This window comes from Micromys minutus (assembly GCF_963924665.1).
Source record: "Micromys minutus genome assembly, chromosome: 27".
Taxonomy (NCBI): Eukaryota; Metazoa; Chordata; class Mammalia; order Rodentia; family Muridae; genus Micromys; species Micromys minutus.
In genome coordinates, this window is record NC_137962.1 from 7,112,751 (window position 1) to 7,134,225 (window position 21,475).

The 21,475-nt window shown below is 43.6% G+C and overlaps 1 protein-coding gene across 3 annotated transcripts in view; it reads right to left on the reverse strand.

The window, feature by feature from the left end:
- Window positions 1–21,475, reverse strand: part of ASAP1 (ArfGAP with SH3 domain, ankyrin repeat and PH domain 1) — a 276,123-nt gene that overhangs the window by 69,472 nt on the left and 185,176 nt on the right. For 2 of the 3 annotated variants that reach the window (XM_080939796.1, XM_080939795.1), the window contains exons 6-11: window positions 13,000–13,074; window positions 12,467–12,516; window positions 7,332–7,461; window positions 6,113–6,198; window positions 2,053–2,128; window positions 825–911 (exon numbers count right to left, since the gene is read on the reverse strand). In XM_080939796.1, the coding sequence (XP_080795922.1) occupies window positions 825–911; window positions 2,053–2,128; window positions 6,113–6,198; window positions 7,332–7,461; window positions 12,467–12,516; window positions 13,000–13,074 (504 nt within the window). Of the gene's footprint in view, window positions 1–824; window positions 912–2,052; window positions 2,129–6,112; window positions 6,199–7,138; window positions 7,233–7,331; window positions 7,462–12,466; window positions 12,517–12,999; window positions 13,075–21,475 lie in introns of those variants that run through there. The other variant, XM_080939797.1, reaches the window with a different exon arrangement.

Genomic DNA, 21,475 nt, shown 5'->3' on the forward strand with positions numbered 1-21,475 from the left:
GGAATTTAAAAAACAGTGACTGTCACCGTTGGGAGCTGTGATAAGGAACTGAGGTAACAAGTGCATCTTATAGAACCGTCAAACACTGCATTAAATGCTGCACAAACAGGCACATTTGACTTTCTTCCATGTAACAAATGACACTACACCCTCCTCGATGAAGGGACCTATACTTAGCACCCAGACTACAGCCAGACATACAGCAGGTGTCTGCCTGGAGAGACCACATCTGTAACTCAGGGTCCAACACTCATCCTATACTGTCACCATCCAGGGACCATCTCAACTGAATTTTCTTTATTCTAGGGCAAGGACTCTATCAAAATATTTCCTTGACTCTCTGGTAAGATAAAAAGACCATTTCTGGCTTCCCAGAAGAATTACGCATGGTCCAAAGAGGAAAATCATGAGTGCACTGCCTGCGTCAAAGGTAACTAACATTAAGAAAAATCTAAGGCTACGAAGTAGTAGAATCCAGGGTACCATTTATTTACGAAGAGCTCAAAGAACACACCTTCCTCTTTTTGAGACAGGTGCTCACTATGTAGATCAGGATGGCTCTGTAGTCAGAGAGTTCTGCCTGCTTCTGCCTTTCAGTGGTAAGCATTAAAGGTCTGTGCCACCTTGCCCGGTGGGAACACAGTCCCTTTGCTGGGCACCACTACAGATACATACGTCTATCTTTTAGCTCATCTGGCCCCACCCCCACTCAGTAGGAAGCTATCAATGTGCCTGTTTCACAGGTGGAAAATCACAACACAAAGGAAATCACAAGCAGCCTCACTTACACTGTTAGCCCTGCTGGGAACATATAAACCACCTACTTCTTTCGGATCAAGCTGTAGAGAGGATTTTATTAGGTCTCGGAGTGCAGTTAGCTGTTTCTTTTCTTCATCTTGGGTTTGCTTTATCTATGAAAGAAAAAGTCACACTTGTTACTCATCATTCATTTTAAAAACAAAGCTTAATTATCCGAATATACAGCTCAACAAACAATTTGATCTCATAGCTGCAGTAAGTCTTCCCACTGAAGTGCTCATACTGCCTGGTTAGCCTAAGAGGCGGAGTCTAACCAGAGAAAATACCCAAAATTCAGAGTTAGCAAATTATGTACCAGGCTTTCTTATTAAACAATACACAGTGGCCCCCAATCTATTTAATGAGGTCAGAAAATGATGTTTGTAACATTTATTTCTGGCTTTTGAAAGGATGGTAGAGAGAATGCCATGGTAAAATTAAATGGGTCAGAAGAAAATCCTATGAATGGCTGAGACACCAATTGCCAAAGCATATACACCAAAGTTTACATAGACCCACACCAGGACCAGGATTTCTGCCCTTCATTTTAATCACTTGGGATTTAAATGTCACTGACCCGTGTTCACTAATTGAAAGAAAATTAGGCAAAAACACATAGATATGTTTTTCAAAAAGTTACAGTTGGAATCAGGCTGATAATGAATAATCTGAAATGTATGGAAGTAGTACTGTTTTGTATTTTCTTGCAATTTGGAATACAAAGGGTGGGGCAGAAGTGTAAATGCATAATCGACTTGTTCCACATAGCCTCAGACAGGCTAAACACAATGCCCTAATACAAAGTTTCTGGCAGATATGTACACAACTCTTTTTGATGCTGATGTGGCCGTGTGTGAAATTTTCTATGCCGTCATGCCAGCTGGTCTTCAGAGTTTCAGATTTTAGAGTATTTCTCACCAGGGATGCCTAATCTGATACTTATAACTCTAAAACCTTTTCTAGAAGTAAAGTACTCAGATTCCTAATATAGTTTCTTTTAACGTCCATTAACCAAGTTATTTTCAAGTTATAATTATTCCATCTCTAAGTATACATTCCGCTCCCCTTCTGAAGTTTACTTTTTCACTTTGTGTTCCTCCCACTCTTCATAGCCTCCAAAGGTTTGATGCTAAGATGAGGCCTGTTTACCAAGACCTATCACTAATCTCTTCTACATAATCCCCTTTCTGATACAGACTTCAAGTGGGCTGATGCTTCTTACAAGTTAAATGCACATGCTACATAGGGACTTACATTATACAAGTCAGCAGCCAGCTTTTCAATGTACTGTTTCAGTTTATCAGCTGTTTTCAAGCCATCCTGAAAGAAACTACAGCAGAAAACTACAGTGACTCACCAGCAGTAAAAAGAAGGAATAGAATTATGTGCAAAACCTGAGGAATCTTCCCACCTCTGTCTCCCCACACCTTCCCCACATAGTTTCCATATAATAAACCTGAAGTCAAGTTCAGCACTTGTATAAAGATGTGTCAACAAACAAATTTATGGCTACTATTCTGAAATCTATTAAGAGAGATCAAGTAACACCTGCAGTTCTCACTGGTATCACAGGTGTTAATATCTACACATAGATCCACTTCCTTGTGGCTGGACCATGTTTGAATCAGAAAGACAAACTAGTCCCTGGCATCCAGTGCAAGTGCACAGGAGACGTCAGGTAGGAGGCACTTGTGCTGAGCACACAGGGTTCTAGTGGTGCCAAGAGTCTGAAAGCTGCATGTCACACTGCATGAATGACAAGGCTGCATGACTTCCCTATGCTAACAAAAGCTGATAACTGAAGAACCTTTACTACGGACGCACAAACTCTTCTGTTGGGCCAAGCACTTCCGCTTCCTCTCCATCCTGTAGAGACTGCACAGCAAGACTTTATACCCTACTAGGTCCACACAGTGGTGGGATTCAGATCCAGGACTGCCTCATACCAAGCCCACACTCAAAAGCTAGCAATGAAGTGTGTTCTTATTTTGGGCAAGTGAAGCTAGTTCTCATCTGGGGTTCAGTTTACAGAAACTGGGCATAGGTATTTGGTACCCCCAGGCTCTGCTGCCCCTTTCTCTAAGCCACACCCTGTCTAATGGGATTATTTCCCCACAGACTTGTGGTCTGCCTTGTACTCTCCCAACAAGTGACGAGGATCGCCTCCCTGCCACGCCACAGTGATCTCAGTGCAATGTAGATGCAGTAAGGAGCGGAATTTTAGTCCACTAGGACCCACACAAAGCCTCACAAAGCCTCGTTTTCCAGACTCTAAGCCAGGTCCCAAATCCGGGTGTCCTATGTGTTGGGTGGATACCTTCTTCCATCCTACAATATTTAACACTCTGGAAAGTACCACCCTATTTAACTACAAAGACATTTCAACAATTTCAAGCAGAGCTACACTAGAGTGCGATATTAGACCCACTGCTGAAGAGTTTTAAAATGTAGATGCTCTGCTCCATCGCATGCTCATCAAATCAAGATTTCTGGTGTGCAGTCTAAGGCGTGCACCCTGAAGTAAAAGACACCAGCTGCAGCAGTGACTACCACATTCTAGCTCCTAGCCTGCGTGGGCACTGTTGTAGTAGGTGGGGACGCTGATTGCAGATCACAGTTGTTGCAGGTTCAAGTCCACCTATGTGGGTAAGGCAGAGTCGAGAAAGACATAAACCTGTGCGGAGAAGGGGCTCTGCTCTCTTTTCCTTCCTCCACTCAGCCCATAGTCAGTGACACACACTTTTAGGGTAGATCTTCTTCCCATAGTTAACTCTCTCTGTAAAGTTCCTCAAGACACCGTTAGTGTGGGCCAGAGGTGGGGTGGAGCTTGCTAATTCCTGGGTGATTCTAACTCTGGTAAAACTGATTGTGTGATATAAAGGGAAATCACATGTGAAAACTGGTGAGTCCAGACATCCTGGGAGCTGTTACTTGTTAGTATAATCTTTTATGATGAAAGAGAGTAATGCTTGTAAATGTTCTTGCCTCTGCAGATTAAAATAAATCCCGTAGTAAAAGGAGTGGGTGGTTTGTTTTGAAAGTAGGATATTATTGGCAATGTTCACGGTGTGTGAGCCGCAGTGTGGGTGAGTTGGAACAGGTAGGGACAGTTCATTTCTTCTCTTTCCAATGTAAACACTAGATCCATACTGAGGTGCTGTGATTCCCCAAAGTATTATACAGCAAACTCCCTGGTAAGTGCTGGCTGGGTTTACTGAAAACCATCTGGGAACTGGAGCTGGAGCTCAGAGGAAATCTTTCAAATAGAGATGTGAGTAGGGAAGGAATGGTCTACAGGGCAGCACTATGCATATTAAACATGGGCCGGGAGGGACTGTGATAGCAGGAAGACTCTCTGGAAGAAACCTCCTTAGCTTATTGATACTGTGCTCCAACAACAGGGCAACTTAGAGATAAAGACGAGAATTGGCCAATCCTGCCACCTGATAGCCCAGAACCTCACCTCCTAAGGAGCTTATCCTCTGAGTCTCCTTCTGCCGATTTCTCTGTGCTCCTTTGAAAACTTCTGTTAGCAGATCCCAAAGTCCACCTGCCCTCCAAGGCCCATCCCAAGACCCACCACCTTCTTTCAGATATAGCCACTGCCCTCCTTAGCTTTTTGCAGAAGTCTCTCCTCCTCTTGGTGCCCATGGCACAGGTCATAAAATGCCTTCTGACTACCAGGTACCTGATTGCCAGCACCAGATGACAACCCCCAGAAGGCAGGTCTGTTTGAACCTAACTCCAGAACCTAGAAAGCACCCAGTCTTTGGTAGGAGACCAGTGAATGGTTATGGGTAGGAAAGCAGAAAAAGAACAAAGCGATGAGGAATGTCAGGCTGTATCCACTTTAAATAATGCCACTCCCACCTTACTCACAGAGGCTAACTAACGTACAGTTTGCAAAGCACTTTATGGTTTGGAAAACACATGCTTGTAGACCTCAAATTCTTCTATCTAGACTTAGGAAATAAGAAAGATTTCTAAAATCAGGTGAAGAATTGCCATCAAGTGCTGAAATTCAGAAGATTCAGAGAGTCATCTCTTTTGGTAAAATTTTGCAGATTACATGTTTCTAAAAACTGGAAGCTGATCCAAGAAAAAATTTACCACCTTAAATTAAAATCAGGGGGCAGCTTACTTAAAGTTTGTAACTGTCTACTATATCATAAAGGAAAACTTAGCTCAGGTCTTCATGTCAGAGCTTCTGTAGACATTCTACCTTGGAAAATTGGATATATTGAATATATATTGAAATATGTTCTTTCCCTTTACAAAGCACATTTATAAAAGGTAGAATTTACCTTAAAAACAGTTAACAATTTTATATAAAGATTAACTGGGTCCTTTGTAAAGAGAAACACCCTAACCATAACATATACGAACGATTCCCAACATCACAGCTGTCCCATCGTTAAGCACTTCAAAACGCTTTATTTTACTCTCATATTCTCATGAAGATCTGGAGGTGTTGGTTACAAGCTCTAACCCCAAATGACAGAAGAGAGGCCTGTTGCCCAGAAGGGATTTGAACTTGTTTATTAAGCAACTCAAAATCCATGATTTTTTTAAAAAATGTATCATTTGCACACAAAGATCCTCCTAGACCTGGTGTTGTTAAACAGATAAGATCTAGTTCGAATGATCTCTACTTCCTTCAGGTTGTGAGAGTTGGTTGAGAGCTCTGGAAAGGACCTTGTACTCTTTCCTCTGTGTATCTATCAGCGAATAGAGATGCTAACAGCAATGGCACGTTCTCATAAAGGCTCCAGCCGAATACTCATCTAAGTTAGCCCAGTTAATAAAGAAGATGAGTAATCACACAGTGTCCTGGACTCATGAACAAACAGAATCCAACACTTCGAGGTGTTGAAGTGCAGAGCTAGCAGTGTCTGTCTTAGGGCAGAACACGTTCACAGAAATCTTTCTAGAGAACTAAACATCTGAAATACTCCAGGAATTAAAGTCTAGATAATGAACCTCCACCAAGAAACCGTGGGTGGGAACACATGGTAAAAGGTAACAGGGAAAGCAAAAAGAACTGTGTATGGGGAGAGGTGGTGCTAACAGAGTGGTTGGGGGACAAGGTCTTATGCACAAGCTGTGGAGGAAGACACGGCTTCAGACTAATCAGTAGTTGTTTACTGTGAGCTGCTAATGTATACACAATGCTGGCGATGGACAATGCTACTGTTTCCCATCTGTTTAGTGGTCACTACTGACAGTCACTAAATGAAAGAGAAACAAAGGCAGAGTGAAATGGAGGGCCCAGCGAGAGCTGACAGCGACCTTTGGTAAGCAATGCGACACTTACTTGCACTGTGCATGATAATACTTTATAAGGTTCTGCAGCAGGTCCACACCCTTTTTGGTCTTGATTTCATTAACTTTAATGAGATACTGTGGAAAGAAAGCAGAATTTTATGTTGGCAACTCCAGACGGGGCTCTCAAGTTCATGTGGAAGCACTGCTAACGGCCCAGGTAGGTAAGCTTTGTTTAGGGAAGGCTGTTGGGGCTCAGCCAGTGTGCACAAATGCAATTAGCGTTAGCGTCTGCTAACTCCTTTACAAGGCAAGAATGAAACACAGCAAACACTTATGTCATGACTGCTTTCTCTAGTGCCATGGATCTCAAACTTAGAATCACATAGTCCTGAGAGGCAGACTGTTCTCTGCAGAAGACAGGTAGGAGAGCAGTCCCTTCAAGAATGTTCCATGAGATACTAAAACTTTAAACAAGGAGTTGAATCAGAGGAAGAAATGTCCATTAAGTCAGAAAAAAAGAATAAAAATGAGGTGCTGGAGTTAACCAAGTACTGGCTTTGGTTTTATCACTGGCCAGAATCTTCAATGGTAAGTAGGAGATCATACACTGAAAGGGTCAAGGAGCCATAGGCTGATGGTGAAGAAAACCAAATACCAAAGAAAAAAAAGAAAGACTCCTCACCCCCAAAACAAAAACCAACCAACCAACGAACCAAACAAAAACACAGAGGTGGGGTGGGGTGGGAGTGAACTCAGAGAAAAACTTAAATCACACACTCTCCATTAGGGTTTTATAAGCTGGAAAGTATGTCCATTACTCAAGTTGCCTTACAGTGAGTGCTCAAGTCAGTAGAGGTTTTGCTGGGATTCAGTTTGAGACCCACAGCTGTAAGTCAAAGGCAGCATGCTTTTTCTGCATTTCCCATGAGCTCAGATTTCCTTATTGGACAGCTCCATCGAAACTGGCTGGATCCATGCTTTAAATAACCACATGCCCCAAAGCAGTTACTAGTCACCCATGTTACCTCCCACCAGGACTCCCCCAGTCACTCGCAAGCAACATTAAGGTTCTCACCAACGAATCCTGGTTTGGCTTAAAGAGGCCCATAGGACCAAGGGCTCAAAATATGAGACAACAGTGCAATGTCGGATCCCAAAGGGCTTGGAGAAAAAGGGAGATTAGAACCCTTAGAAAACAGTCCCTCCTCCAAGCATCAAACCCAGCCTGCTGAGGAGCAGAAGTTGAGTCTGGGAAGGTCTGTTCTTACTTCACACATCTGGAGCTGAAAAAGCCGCCGTTCCTTTTCCATTTCTTCTGCAATCTCAGCTCCTGTTATCTCTGTCCGGATCATCCCGTGCTGTTTTGCGTGCTCTCTTTTCTCCTTCTCAATTTTTGTACTGCAGTGAAAGCATATGCCATGTTAAGAGAAAGATAAGCCACACCACCAAGTATGAACCTGAGCGCAAACTTGACTATTTGATGCTGTACGAATGGGTCCACCAACTGCAGCATGTGTACCACAGATGGAGGGGAGGGAAGGCTGTGGTTATGGGGCAGTTGTGTATGTGTATGCAGAGAGGAAACAGGAGCTCAATATCTCCCATGCAGACACACCGATTCTGAACTGGGGATGTAGCCTTCGGTGGAGCACAGACCTTGGGTTCAACCCTCATGAAGCAAAGCAGTTTTTAAAATGAACGCCATTACTGTCTTTTTTCCCTGTAATCAAACCACTGATACTACTAGTTAAGAGGCAACATTTCTTAAGATGACAGACTCAAATCATTAGTAAACATATCGTGTGTGAACTTCACCTGGAGCTTTTATACTTCCACTCAGAGCTTAGACATGTGAGAGATGCACTGCTCCTCTTACACTTTGGTTGGCATGAGTGAACTTGAATAGCTGGGAGAAATGCCTATGTCTAACTTGGGATTTTTGGCAAGGAAGGGAGGGTTCCATGAACCAGGATGTCTGAAGGTAAGTACACACTAACCCTATAGTACCTGAGGGTAGTGATGCTTACTGTTTGGTATTCTTCAGAAAAATACACTTAACTTGAAATGGATTTCAAATTTAAGAATTATCCTTGACTTTCCAACTGTGACAGCAAAGACTGACTGATTTAACCTTTAAGTTGTAGTGAATGTGGAACAGGAAGCCAAAAGCAATAAAAGGCTAAGTAGCCTTGCCTACACAGAGACACTGGAAAAATCAACTGTCAACCAATGGTAAAGCTATGGCAAACTTGGTGGAGACTCATTTTCATTCATCAAAAGCTTCATAAGGTAACATTTTGACCATGTCACCTTAGCAATCAAAGAAAGGATTTTAGTGGAGGGAGTACTCAGCTTTCTCCACTGATATGGTTGGGATGAGATGCAAAAGCTTGAGAAGCATGAGGGACAGGTGTGACTAGATGTCTAGTTTACTGTGGTGACAATACCGGACAGTAGCTTACTTCCTTTACCTATGTGGACTCACAGTGGTGCGGTAGTCAAGGGGCGAACAAGACAAGGAGAAAGGGTGAAGGCTGTCCTCTATGGGGAAGGGAGAGGAACAGGGAGGAGGAGAAGAAACCAAAACCAGCCTAGAGGGGGGGGAGGGAGGGATGGAGGGAGGGAGGGAGAGAGAGAGGGAGAGAGAGAGAGAGAGAGAGAGAGAGAGAGAGGGAGGGAGGGAGGGAGGGAGAGAGAGAGGGAGAGGGAGAGAGAGAGGGAGAGGGAGAGAGAGAGGGAGGGAGGGAGAGAGGGAGGGAGGGAGAGAGGGAGAGAGAGAGGGAGAGGGAGAGAGAGAGGGAGAGAGGGAGAGAGAGAGGGAGAGGGAGAGAGAGGGAGGGAAGGAGGGAGAGAGGGAGAGAGGGAGGGAGAGAGAGAAGGAGAGGGAGAGAGAGAGGGAGGGAGGGAGGGAGGGAGGGAGGGAGGGAGAGAGAGAGAGAGAGGGAGGGAGGGTGGGAGAGAGAGAGAGAGAGGGGGAGGGAGGGAGGGAGAGGGAGAGAGAGGGGGGGAGGGGGAGGGAGGGAGGGAGAGGGAGAGAGAGAGAGGGAGAGAGGGAGGGAGGGAGGGAGAGGGAGAGAGACAGGGAGGGAGGGAGGGAGGGAGGGAGGGAGGGAAGGAAGGAAGGAAGGAAGGAAGGAAGGAAGGAAGGAAGGAAGGAAGGAAGGATAGAAGGGGGAAGTACAGGAAAGACAGCGAGAGGAAATGCAGTTCCAGCTGAGAGTTGGATGGGCAGTTTCCAAGATGAGTCCTCCTTGGTGAGCGGATGAGGACAGACAGAGTTAAGGTTGTTTAGCCGCAGAGTTTGAACTCTGACATCTGCCTAGGCACAGAGCTCTCTGCTGTCTCACTAAATGCCATCTCATGGTGTTTTCTACAGGTTTTGAAATGAGGCCGGAAGCTGTTGTCCTTTGGTCTAGAAAACTGTTTGCTTCCATAATCAACTTCCTGATGTTCCTTACTTCACACTGTAGTTTTCCTTTTAGCTTAGATTCTTTCTTGAATAGACCCTGGTGTCTGTAACTAGAAAACAAAACAAAACAAAACAAAACTCTACCCTTTACATGTAGAGCCACCTGGAAGGGGCTGAGGGAACTGTAAGATTTTTGGAATGCTAACAAGAAAGCTATACCGCCATCATAAAATTAAAACCTCAAATGTGGCTTCATGGTTTGAACTCTAGATCTTACCTCTTGGATCTATAGGCTCAAGTCACCATGTCCAACTACTCTTCAACATTGTAAGAAAAAAAAAATCATAAAATCTAGATTTTTACAGTAAGCCAAACTATCGTTCTGCATATGCTAGAATAAAGACAAACTGTGACCTTTTAGAGTGGTTTCCAAGGACACTGGCAGAAGTGGAGAGAAGGACTGGCAGTAGACAATTATTGTGATGTACACTGTACTTACTGCACAGAACTATTCTTGGTGGGGCTCTGGCATCTACTGGCTAGAAGATAAATGTCCATAAAAGGTTTACACGGAACTAAGCGAATGAACTGAGGGAGCTAGTCATTAAAAAAAATTTAAGAATCTACTGGAAGAAAGGAGAGTCAATCACAGTATACCAGTTAGATAAAATATAAACACTGAGAGTTTATCTAAAGTCTGTTGACCAAGCTGGAAAATGAAGGTAGCAAAGTGATAGCTGCCAGTACAAAAGAGCTAACTTCACACACACCAGAGTAATATGTTCCAGAGAAGCCAAGAGCAAGAAACATTGTGAAACAGAGACAAACCAGAAACCAAAAGAAATGGCTGGAGAGAAAGTAGTAGATGAGGCCAGTGGGCAGAGAATCTATGCCAACAAGGGTATGGGCAGGAAGCACACTTACTGCTTACTTAATGTTCTCTTATTCCCATGGTTCATAAGGGGCCTCACATCATTAGGAACAGTCCACATTTGTTGAATTTAGACTTGGTAAAACAATATGTACAAGTGAGATGCTGTGTGGGAGACTGGACCTTTCTAGACGGCTTTCCACTCTATGATAAATGTCTACAACCTGCTGCCAGAGTCTTTGTTGACACCAATGCATTTGGTGCTTTAATTTAAACTCATGTCTTATTTTGATAAAATAATGATTATTAAAACACTAAATGCTGAGAATGGTGCTGTATGGTTGCAATCCAAAGCGTGTAGCCAGCTTGAGCTATACAGAAAGTTCAATGCCAGTCTTAGCTACATCATAAGTTTGCCTTAAAATACCAAGAGCAGGCGAGTAGCTCAGGGTTGGGGAGCTTCCTTAGCATGGGCAGGGCTCTGAGGTTGCTCCTAGTACAATATAAACAAAGACAATAATTTAGTAATAACCCTGCAAAGAACCACTTCAATGTATTACTTTGTGGTCACGAAAGCTTGAGTAGCAGTTAACTTTTATGTAAAGGCCATCAAAAATAAAGTATCGTGGCTCAAGATCACAAAGCTGGTAATGGTTCTCAAGTCCACAAACTTAACCACAGCCATAGAAAGTGGCTAGGCTTCTTGGTCATTTGAAAGGTAATAAATCAAATGTCTGTGTCTACAGCAGTGAAAGTAGAGATTCACTCAGTAAAACAGGACACTGCATGGACCCTAGTGGGCTGGAGCAAGCATGTGGAACAGGAGCCTAAATTAACTCTCTGTTTAAGGCATTTTGTTTGTAGTTTTCAAAAACCAAATGAGCTCCCTATTACAGTAAAAGGAGAAATACTGGCATCTTTACCATCATCAAACTCCAGTGAGAAAGAAACCTATCTTAGGAAAGAAATTTATTGATAGGAAGTCATTAAAAACCAAACCAAGTTCAAGCCTTATGTGGAAGACGTGATAACAGAGACTTAACTCACTGACTCACAGTGCATCTCACACTGGAGGACCACCGCAAACCTTTCGGTGTCTAGTTGCATTTCTTCCTGTTTACTCATGACAGTTTCCAGGCAGTGCTTCTATGACAGCACACTATTACACAAGTTTTACAAAAACTGTTTGGGAAAAATACCCTTGATTCCCAGGTTGTTCTGCTTCTGATCTCATGAGGCTACTGCTGTCCACAGAAATGGCGTTCACTCTGCAAACTTATACCTACATAAGCTTTGAAACAGATATCTTTTCCTATTACCCACTGTCTGCTGTCACAGATCTCTCAGAGAACAGGAATAAAGGGACTGGGTATGGTATATGTGTCCAGCAACTAGAGACAGAGGCAGGAGGACCATGAGTTTGTGGTCAGCCTGGGCCTATGATCCTCCTAAACCCCCACAAAAATCCCAGAATCAACTTTTCTGGCCTCAAGTTACAACACTCAGTCTCTGGGTCAGAGATCCAGCAGGAATACCAGGTTAACAGTCACTAACTGCATGACCCTCCAAAACTCCCTAGGCTAGTCTAGAATTAGACTTCAGTTTCCCCACAGACAGAGAGAGGTTTGCACTCATGAGTGGTGTCAGGGAGTCATGAGTGTAAAACACATATTGGTGTAAATCCTAGCAAACAAAAACAGTATCACAAACATCTGTTAGTCTTTGATTATTTACTGTTGTGCTACATAGAAATGCACATGGTTTATAGTTCTGTGATAGTGATAATAAAATAACATTGTGCATATGCATAAGCTTCCAACTTGACAGTTCCTACGAGCAGCCAAAACAGTGCCTGTGATTCCCAACAGTTAGCACAGACAGTATACTGTTCTCTCGGTGTTTAGTTTTTTTGAGGCCTTGTCTTACCACGTAGCCCAGGCAGCCCTTGAACTTACTAGAGCCCAGGATTGTTTAGCCTCCAGAGCGCTGAGATAACTGTGTGTCTAGCTTCTACCTAGATCATTGCTAATATATTAGTTCATTGGGGTCTCTGTCTTGTTCTCAACTTGTAGAAACTCATGACAATGACCATAACATAAAAAACAAAATAAAGCAGCACTTACAACTTCGTCTCATAATCTTTCCAGGCTTTGTCAAATGGCTTCTTGAGATCCTTAGAACAGAGAAAACGAGAAAACAAAAACTGTTATTCATCTGTCCTCCAATAAATAACTAAAAAAACCTCTGAACAAAACCAACTGCCTTTTGGAGATTCACAGGTGAGAAGCCCAACAGAGGTGGGAGAGTGAGCTCTCCTGGTTCCATTACAGAAGCAGGAGCCAGAGCTGCTCAGAGCCCGGTCCATACCCAAGGAGGCCAGGCTGGGCCCTGCTCTCCACCCCTCCCCTCCGCTCTCCACCACCACCGAGTAACTACCAATCTTTCTGAAAGGGCCTAGTCTTGTTCCTAGTCAGTACCATTATGTGAAGTTGCAACACTTTTTCTAATGACAATTTCCCAATAATATTTTGTACTGAGATGTTCAGAGATTTTCAAATACAAGTACTACCATGATGGCAAAAAGGGGAAGAAACAACTCCAAATAAACCCAACTCTTTCAGCTGAAGACTGAAAATAACAGTTTCTACCCACTTACTCCTTTGACCCCCTTCAGGTCTCCTTTTAACAAGGAATCCAAGGTGAAGATCACATTGTGGCTCAGACCCTGGAGCTAAAAAATCAACATAAAGAAAAGATGGGAGACAGTTAAAAAGAATGCACAATAAACAGCGGACCCATTCCTGTGGCCTCACCCACCCAGGGCTCCCTGGAGAGCTGCATGTCTATTCTATTCTATGTCTATGTATGCACATGCCCACACTGCAGTGAGGGACCAGGAGGAGGACATGTAAGAATCCCAGCTGTAAGCAGAGAGCTGCAGTGTGGTCCCAGAGCGATGCTCTGAGAGCCTGCTGTCACACACACAGATGGGTACAAGGAACTGCTACTCACTTCAGCACTTTCAGTGCAACTCCTAGCACAATTGCAACTCTTGGTTTGACTTCTCCTCAGTCATCTGTCAGATATAACCGGCTTTTACTGTTTCCTTTTTGTGCTCTTACAGTATGCATTTATCTGTGATTATATTTATCTTGCATGAGACTGGACACTCTTTGATGACAGGAACCTCGGCTGCTCTGCTCACAGCTGCAGCCTCAGCTATTACTATTATTATTAGGTCTGGCTAGCTCATGCTACCCCTGAATTCACAACCTTTCTGCCTTGGATAACAGGTTCCTAGGCATGAGCCACAATGCTTGTTAAGTGTTGGGGAGCAGTTTTCTCAGTACAGAGGGGTCTAAGGAAGTGGCCGAGCTGCTAGCCAGCTGGAGGAAAGCAGCAGAGGAGCCAAAGGATGGTTTAACACAGTCTACATGACCCTGGCAATTCCCAGGGAAACCTGAGCTGGCAGAGGTCTGCAGAACCAAAGCACAGGTAGGCTATAGATCTCCTCCTTTGAGAACATTTTTCTCCATGGAAGTATGTCTACCTGCCAGCCTGTCCACCTATCCATCCACTCTTCAGTGATGAGAGAAGAGCCACACACTGCAGGCAGACAGAGATGAGCAGCTCACCATTTTTGCACCGAGTAGGGTTTCTTTCTACACTGGCAACAGACACACAGCAAGGCTAAGAGAGAATATGACATGAGGACATCCAATGCCGCCTGATGGCCTGAGGCTGGCAGTGTGGAGGGCCTGCATCCTACTGCCAGCAGGGGAAGATGGGGTGAGCCAACACATAGGCATAGACACTTGATGAGTGCTGAGAACTCGCTCATTTTTAAAATGACAGTTATGTGTCTGGAAATGAGGGGCAGAGATAAGAAATCCTGACTTTTGGTTGTCTTTTCCCAGTGTGTCCGTTGCTCACACCTTGGGTTTCCTACTTAGCTAAATTTCCACTGGCTTGTATCTGAGGAAGATTTTCCAGTATATACCACCAGAGGGCGTAGGATTCCTGCCAAGGAAATTCTATCTGTGTAACAGATACAAGCAGCTTAGCAAGGAGGCCAGATTGCAAAATTCTGAATGTTTTCCACAATAATGAAAAGTATTGGAAACTAGGGAGGGCAAAAAGACCACTTAAGAGTTTATTTATGTATTTTAAAAGTCAACCCATCATCCCATACTTTACCTTCCCTCCTTTCCTCCCAGCCACCCCTCCATCCCCTCCTCTGTTTCTCTTCAGAAAAGGTCAGGCATCCCATGAACATCAAGGTTTCCTGACATATTAAATTGCAGCAAGACTAGGTGTATCTTCTCTTATGAAGGCTCCACTTAGAATTTATAACTGTGGTCCTCAAAAATAAAAAGGTTGAAAATGCCTTGGGCAAGACAGGAGAAAATGAAGATCCATAGAACTCAGCCCTCTGCCCTAGACACTAACTGGGAGTATACGCCCCCAGAACCTTGTCCCAAGGCTCTTAAGGGATAGTGTAGCTGATGCGGTGAGCCCAACTGCACTCCTTGCTAATCAAGCCAGCATCAACCCTCTGCTTGTAACCATGCTGGCACCAACTTTCCTCCAAGGATTTCCCATCCCTCACCACCCTTGTGATCCCCACTTCCTCATTTGTTTACTGTTCATCTCTTCAGTGCACACACCAGCTCCATGCCAGGAGGAGCGTCTGTCCACGGTTATGTCCCCAATCTAAACAGTGTGCTGCACTGAACTGCTGCTCCTGAAGGGCTTGCAGAAGGTATGAAATGCAGCACTGGGGTGGCCAGGGTTCCCCTTCTACAGGACTGTTCATACTGATGGAAACTGCCCAACAATGCGTGCTGGCTTGGGAAATTATAGCAAAGTACTTACAGAGGACAAGATTTACTTTAAGACAGATGGGGGAAAGGTTGTATGTGTATATTATTTCTACAGAACACACAGTAATCCACTGGCGCCAGTGCTCTGAAGGACACAAGGGTAGAGTGGATGCAGGAGGAAAGGAGGTTTTTCTCGTTGTTGTTGTTGTTATTACTTAAAGGGAGGGAGGGAAGGAGGAAGGGAGGGAGGGAGGGAGGGAGAGAGAGAGAGAGAGAGAGAGAGAGAGTGAGTGTGTGTGTGTGTGTTCAGTTGGTAAATGCTTACAAGCATGACGTTCTAAGTTAGATGGCAGAACCCATGTCAAAAAGGGCAGATCTATCTGGTGCTCCACACTTGTAACTCTCATGTTGGCCAGCTGAGCCTTCTTGGAGAGCCCTCTGCTAACGACATAGTTCCAGCCTCAATGAACAAGTAGGGTTTGAGAACAGCTGAGGATGCACACAGGTATGCATATGCACACATTTTCACACACATATTCAAACATCCTTTAAGAATAAGTAATGTACTGTTTGCTCAAATTTGAAACAGAATTTAAAACAATATGGAAAACACAGATTAAAAACACATTTCATCTTCCAGTCCTAACCTTTTCATCAATGTCTTAAACCCTTGTGAATGAAGCAATAATGAAAACTTGCTGCTACCTTGACATGGAGGATACATTACAGAACACTGTGGCAATTATGGAATCTGTGTTCGTGCTAAAGGTGAAGGTTCTTCTGAAGAACAATTCTCTCCAAAATCCAAGCTCTAACCACACTGAGCAACCAAATGTCATCATTGTGGTTCAGCCCTGGGTTGAGGCTCTGCACTGATGAAAAACCCCAAGAATTAAGAATTTCACTGTGGTCATCTACACACGTATTCTTGGGGAATAATAAGAAACCAAGCAGACAATACATTATAAATGTAGAAAACTGGATTTTCCCCAGTGGTTAAGCTTAGGAAAAGGTCACAGGAAAAAATACTAAAATTTACTAACTCTATCCAGCTCCCTTCCCAGGGAAAAGTTCCTTCCCTTGGTGACAGGCGACTGGGAACTACCCGAGTGGCACCAGGAAGACAGCAGAGATGAACAGAAACAGACTATTTCTCTCTTGGAAATCTCAACGAAGAGAACATCTGTTCACCGGATATCTTAGGGTGTTGCTATGTGACAGGTGAATTATACGATTGTAGTCTTAGGATTCCAGAGTCTTCCAGTATTTCTGTTTTCTTAATATTCAGAAATCTTGACAACCCAAAAGAGGTCTGTCGAACTGTGAAGTGTTGTCCCCACTGGCAATTTCAGTGTAGTCAACACAGAATACCAGGACTATGGGACAGACTTCCTGCTGTCAATGCTATTAGCCTGTAAGGGAGGCTTTAGGAAAAGTGCACTATGGACCGTTTTGATGGTATTTTACTAAAATGCTATTGATTATTCTGCACCAACTTTTCCAAGTTTCAAACTATTTCCATTTTTGTAGTAACCACACCCAATTAGTGTAAGTGCTTTCACATGATTCAAGTCCACAAGAAGCAGAAGTTCTGTTCTGAGGCAGGAGGCTTGCCAATTAAGAGGTCAGTGTGAGCTACACAGCAAGACTCTCAAACTTACACACAATCTACAGAAAACTCAAAACATTTATATTTCCATCTTATTAAGCAAGCAGTATATTAAACACCATTTCAGGGATGATGTTTGCTTATATTAAATATACTGGTGCTCCTAACAAATGAATGTTCCTTCCGAAAGGGCTGTGGCCCGCCAGCCCACACATCAGACTCTTTACACATCAAAACCTTCCAGGAATTTGGAAGAAGTTAGACAAGGTAGCTATTCTTTCATAGTGCACTAGGGATTTCTTAACATATAATTGTAATTAATGCAGGCTTCTACAAAAAATAGACACTTATTCCTCACAAGCTGCTCTGATAATGCATCATACAAACAACCCATCACAATCCTATCTAAAGATGACTTAAAACAACTCTTGCTCTGTGCAGAAACACATATATTCTGTTTGGACTTTTTACCCCTTCATAGATAGAGATTTCCATGAAAGACACCCTGTTTGCTGCCTGTCTACTGACATTCCTTTACTCCCTCCTACTCAGAGGGCAGGCTTCTGAGGACAGAGGCTCTAGGGATGACCACAGCATGTGGTCAGGAGCAGCACAGGCCACAGGGTCCAACCCACCCACCCCCCCTACCCCGCTGGACTCACAGCTGTGCCCTGGGAGCCTTGGACTGCTGCCCACTAGGAAGGCAGACGTTTCTCTTTTCACACCTGAGTGGAAGCAGTTTTGCTCTACAAACGGGCCCTCCCACATGCACAGGGGGCTGTGCTAATTAACGAGGACACAATTTGCCTGCGTTCGTCATCTCTAGCTAATTCTGACAGGCTCTCTCCACTGCTCCTTGGTTCTTTCTTCTACTCTGCAGAAAGAAACAATTTCTCTCAAAGCAAAGCTAATGCAAATCTGCTGACTTGCTCAACACTTTGGAAAATCCAATTAAAATAATGAGCCAGCTCCTGCAGTTAAATTGGCAATTCTGTGGTATAACTTAGGTTTTCTCTCTGGAGTGTTAACTCCTTCACACCCTAGGCAGTTACCAAATGTCTTAAAGCTATCTGAAATGGGTACCTGGAGATTATCATGCTAAGTGAAATAAGCCGGCATTGGAAAGATGAATTCTGTGTCTTTTCTTTCATACATCAAATCTAGATTTAAATTTCCTCTCTAAAAGTCAAGAAGAGAGGGAAACAGAACACATGTGACATGGAAGCAGAAGGAGGGACCATTTGAGGAGAGAAAGGGAAACAATGGTGAAGGGGAACTGGTCAAGGTAGTAAGGGGATGTGAAGAAAAAACATGATATTTATGTATGAAAATGTCACAATGATACCCATTGAGAAAACACAATGAAAAAAGAAAAATTAAAGAGCTGATCACTAGGCTGCTTTCCAGAATACTATAACCCGGAGAACACAGACGCATGTGACCATCACTAGTATGAATGACTGTTAACCTCTCTGGTGCCCCAGTATTTCCTTCAACTAGTCAGTGACAAAGCAAATGGTCTGGAGAGTGTAGAGTAAGGAAGAGAGGGTGCCAGTGAAACTTACTCATGTTACTAAGTTACTGATTATTCAGTGTGACTGGGACAGAAAACACACAGATAACTAAGGCACATCTTTTCTTGTGTTTATGCTGGAGTTTCCAGATACAAACAGACCATGAAGGCTGTGACTATGAATGGATTAATCCCTTGATGGATGCACTGCATGATGGTATTACTTGGAGGCTGGGAGATGTAGGTGATGGGGCACGAAGGAGGAAGCACTCACTTATGTACTGCATCTTGCCCTGGACCCTTCCAGTATTCCTTTTTCTGCTTCCTGTCTAAAATGCCTGTCTGCCCATGATGACCTGGATCCTTGGGTGTTTTCAGCTTAGCAAAGGTAATACTGATAGATTCAGCTTCCAAGCTATTTCCTTTCCTGTCAGTAAGCTTGAGTTACTTTGAGTCCATGGAGCTGGCTGCTTTTAAGAACAGCCCACAGAGCTTTTACAGAGTGCCTGTTGAAACATTAAACATGAAGCCATGAAATAGGTGTGGCTTTGACGTCATCAAATTGTTTATGACATTATCTTATATCCCAAATGTTTCAAAATGTTTTGCAAACTGTTTCAAAAACTAAAATTATACAATACAGATGCAAAGGACCACTGCTCCCAGTGGTCACTGACACAACACACTAAGGCTGTTTAACCTTCTCTTCATTGCACAGGCGGGGAGAGGAAACAGTGTTTGCTCGAGGTCTGAGGTCACTCCTTCCTCCAGAAGAAAGTCAGTGCTGCTTTATCTGCCTGGCTTTTTCAGAGATTTTCTTAGCTTCTAGGGTCCCCCAGGCTTACCTTATCGCATTTAGCTGAGTGTGTTCTTGAGCAAGTCACCCCTGCTTACCCTTGTAGAGGCCTGGTCTCCTCACTGCTGAGATGGGAATGATAGAACCAAGTTCCTGTGCCCTTAAGGGAGTTCTGTGAGATGCACTTAGAGGGTTGAAATGTGTGTAGAATACTAGGCAGGAGATGGGCTCAATGAAATAGAACTAAGTTTATTGTGGGAAGCCACCGCATACGCCATTACAAGATGGCGCTTAGCCCAAAGGGAGGATGGCCAGTTTTGAGATAAACAACCTAAGTGCCCATGCACATATGCCTGTTTTGCTGACTCATGCTGACTTGCTCTCTAGTCCCAAGTATGCTAATTAGGGCATACAGAATGCACCAATCAAGTAGCACACATCCCTCCTAAGCATATATAAGGAGGGTTGATTTCTGGGCTCGGGGCCTTTCGCAACTACAGTCAAACCCACAATAAACACCTGTAGGAGAATCCTGTTGTGGCACGTCTTTCTTGCTGGCGAGATAGGCGATCGCTACAGTTCATTTTCTTAAATTTTTTAAACACACATTTGGAAGGCTCAACAGTAATGGAAGAGAAAAGGATGAGAGAATTTGGGACATAAAGTACTTCTTGTATTGCAGCACATGCTTTCATGGCAAACCCTAGTGCTTGGCTTTTCTGTTCATTCTTCAAGGCCCTCTCTTAAGACAGCATTGCATCCCATTATGCTATGTTGCATGTAGGCAGCACAGCCCGAACTAAACTGCTGATAAAAAGGACAGAGGATACAGTTCTTACTTAGTCTTTGTTACCCAAAGTTACTGCGGTTGAGAGAACGCTATACAATAGGTCTTAGTCTCACTAGATTAACTAGAGCACAAGCTCAGAGAGGTTAAGTGAACGTGACCAAGGCCAAGATAAGAATGAAACAGAGGGCTGGGTTATTAAAGGCAATTTGTTTTATCCCAAGGGTCACTCTCATTTCCTCTGTCTTGCTATACTCATTTAAAGTAATAATCAGGGGACATTGCTTCCCTGTCTGGAACCCATTCCTGCTTCCTGCTAGCTGGAGTCAAGTTCAAACTCCCAAGTTTAGGTCTGACCCTGCCTACCTTTTCCCTTGTGGCTATCCCCAGATCAGCACCAGCTGCCCTGGACAGGAAAAGGCTTTTGAGTCCCTGGACCACAAATAAGGTCCTGGGAGTAGAAGCACTCAGAGAACGAGCAAACTTCCCAGGCTTTGTGTGTGCATGCTCTTGTTTCATTCTTCTCCAGCCTTCATTTTCCCTTCCCAAAGCCCTGTGCTTCAGGACTTGAGTAACTGAGACTCAGCTATATCAGTCAACACAAGTTACAAATCAAATCAGTATACAAAACCAAAACCCAGTATATGACAGCAAGCTTGAAGGAATAAGCTGTAGCTCTCACATGGCAGTAGGGAATTCCTAAACTTGGGCGCAGGTAGTTCTGACTATGTCCTGGACTGTCTTCTCAGTGCTACCTGAAAACATAACAGAGACAGATTCCCAAACCCAACTGACTAGAGCCTTTTGAGGATGGAGTCCAACAGCCCAAGTCTTAGTAAGCTCTTCAAGTGAATTAAGGCGAGAGAGCCACTCTCTGAGTCAGGGCTGTCCACAGCAGAACATCCAAGTTCCAGTTGAGGAAGGAATGTTTCCAGCCAGAGAGGAAATCACCTTGCCTATGGTCTCAGGTGCAACTGCCATGAAGAAGAAACAGAGGTCAAAGGCTGTTCTAGAGAATTCTGGAAAACCCAAGGTCCACCATATGCTGATGGCATCTGACAAGACTGAATTCAAATGAGATTCCAATTTTCCTGGAAATATTACAGGAAGGAAAAGGCAGTGTGAGAGTATATAAGGGATATGCAAATCTTTAACTTAAGACCATGTAAACAGTGGGTATGATTCAATATGTCCTCACAGGGAAAATAAAGCGCTGTTTGACTCTTACCCCACCAGAGAAGAACTACACTACAAGAGCAGAAGTGGAGATCTCTAACATTCAAGACAAACGAGAAAGCAAAAGGACACAGCCCATACACTCGGGTCTTAGCTTGAAAAAGTTCTCTTAGTACTTGGAATGATAAAAAAGTACTTGACCAACTTTTAGACTTTAAATTTCATTTTCATGCATGTCATTTATAGGTTTCCATATGTGACTTACAACACAGCCATCCTGTGACAGCGGTTTACATTTTCCTTGCCATCTATGATGTCTCTATCACATGTCCTATTCTTAAAAAAAAAAAAAAAAAAGAAAAAAAAAAAAGCCAACAACAACAACAAAGGTTGACTCTGGAAGGCCAGTAGTACAACTTAAGATATCT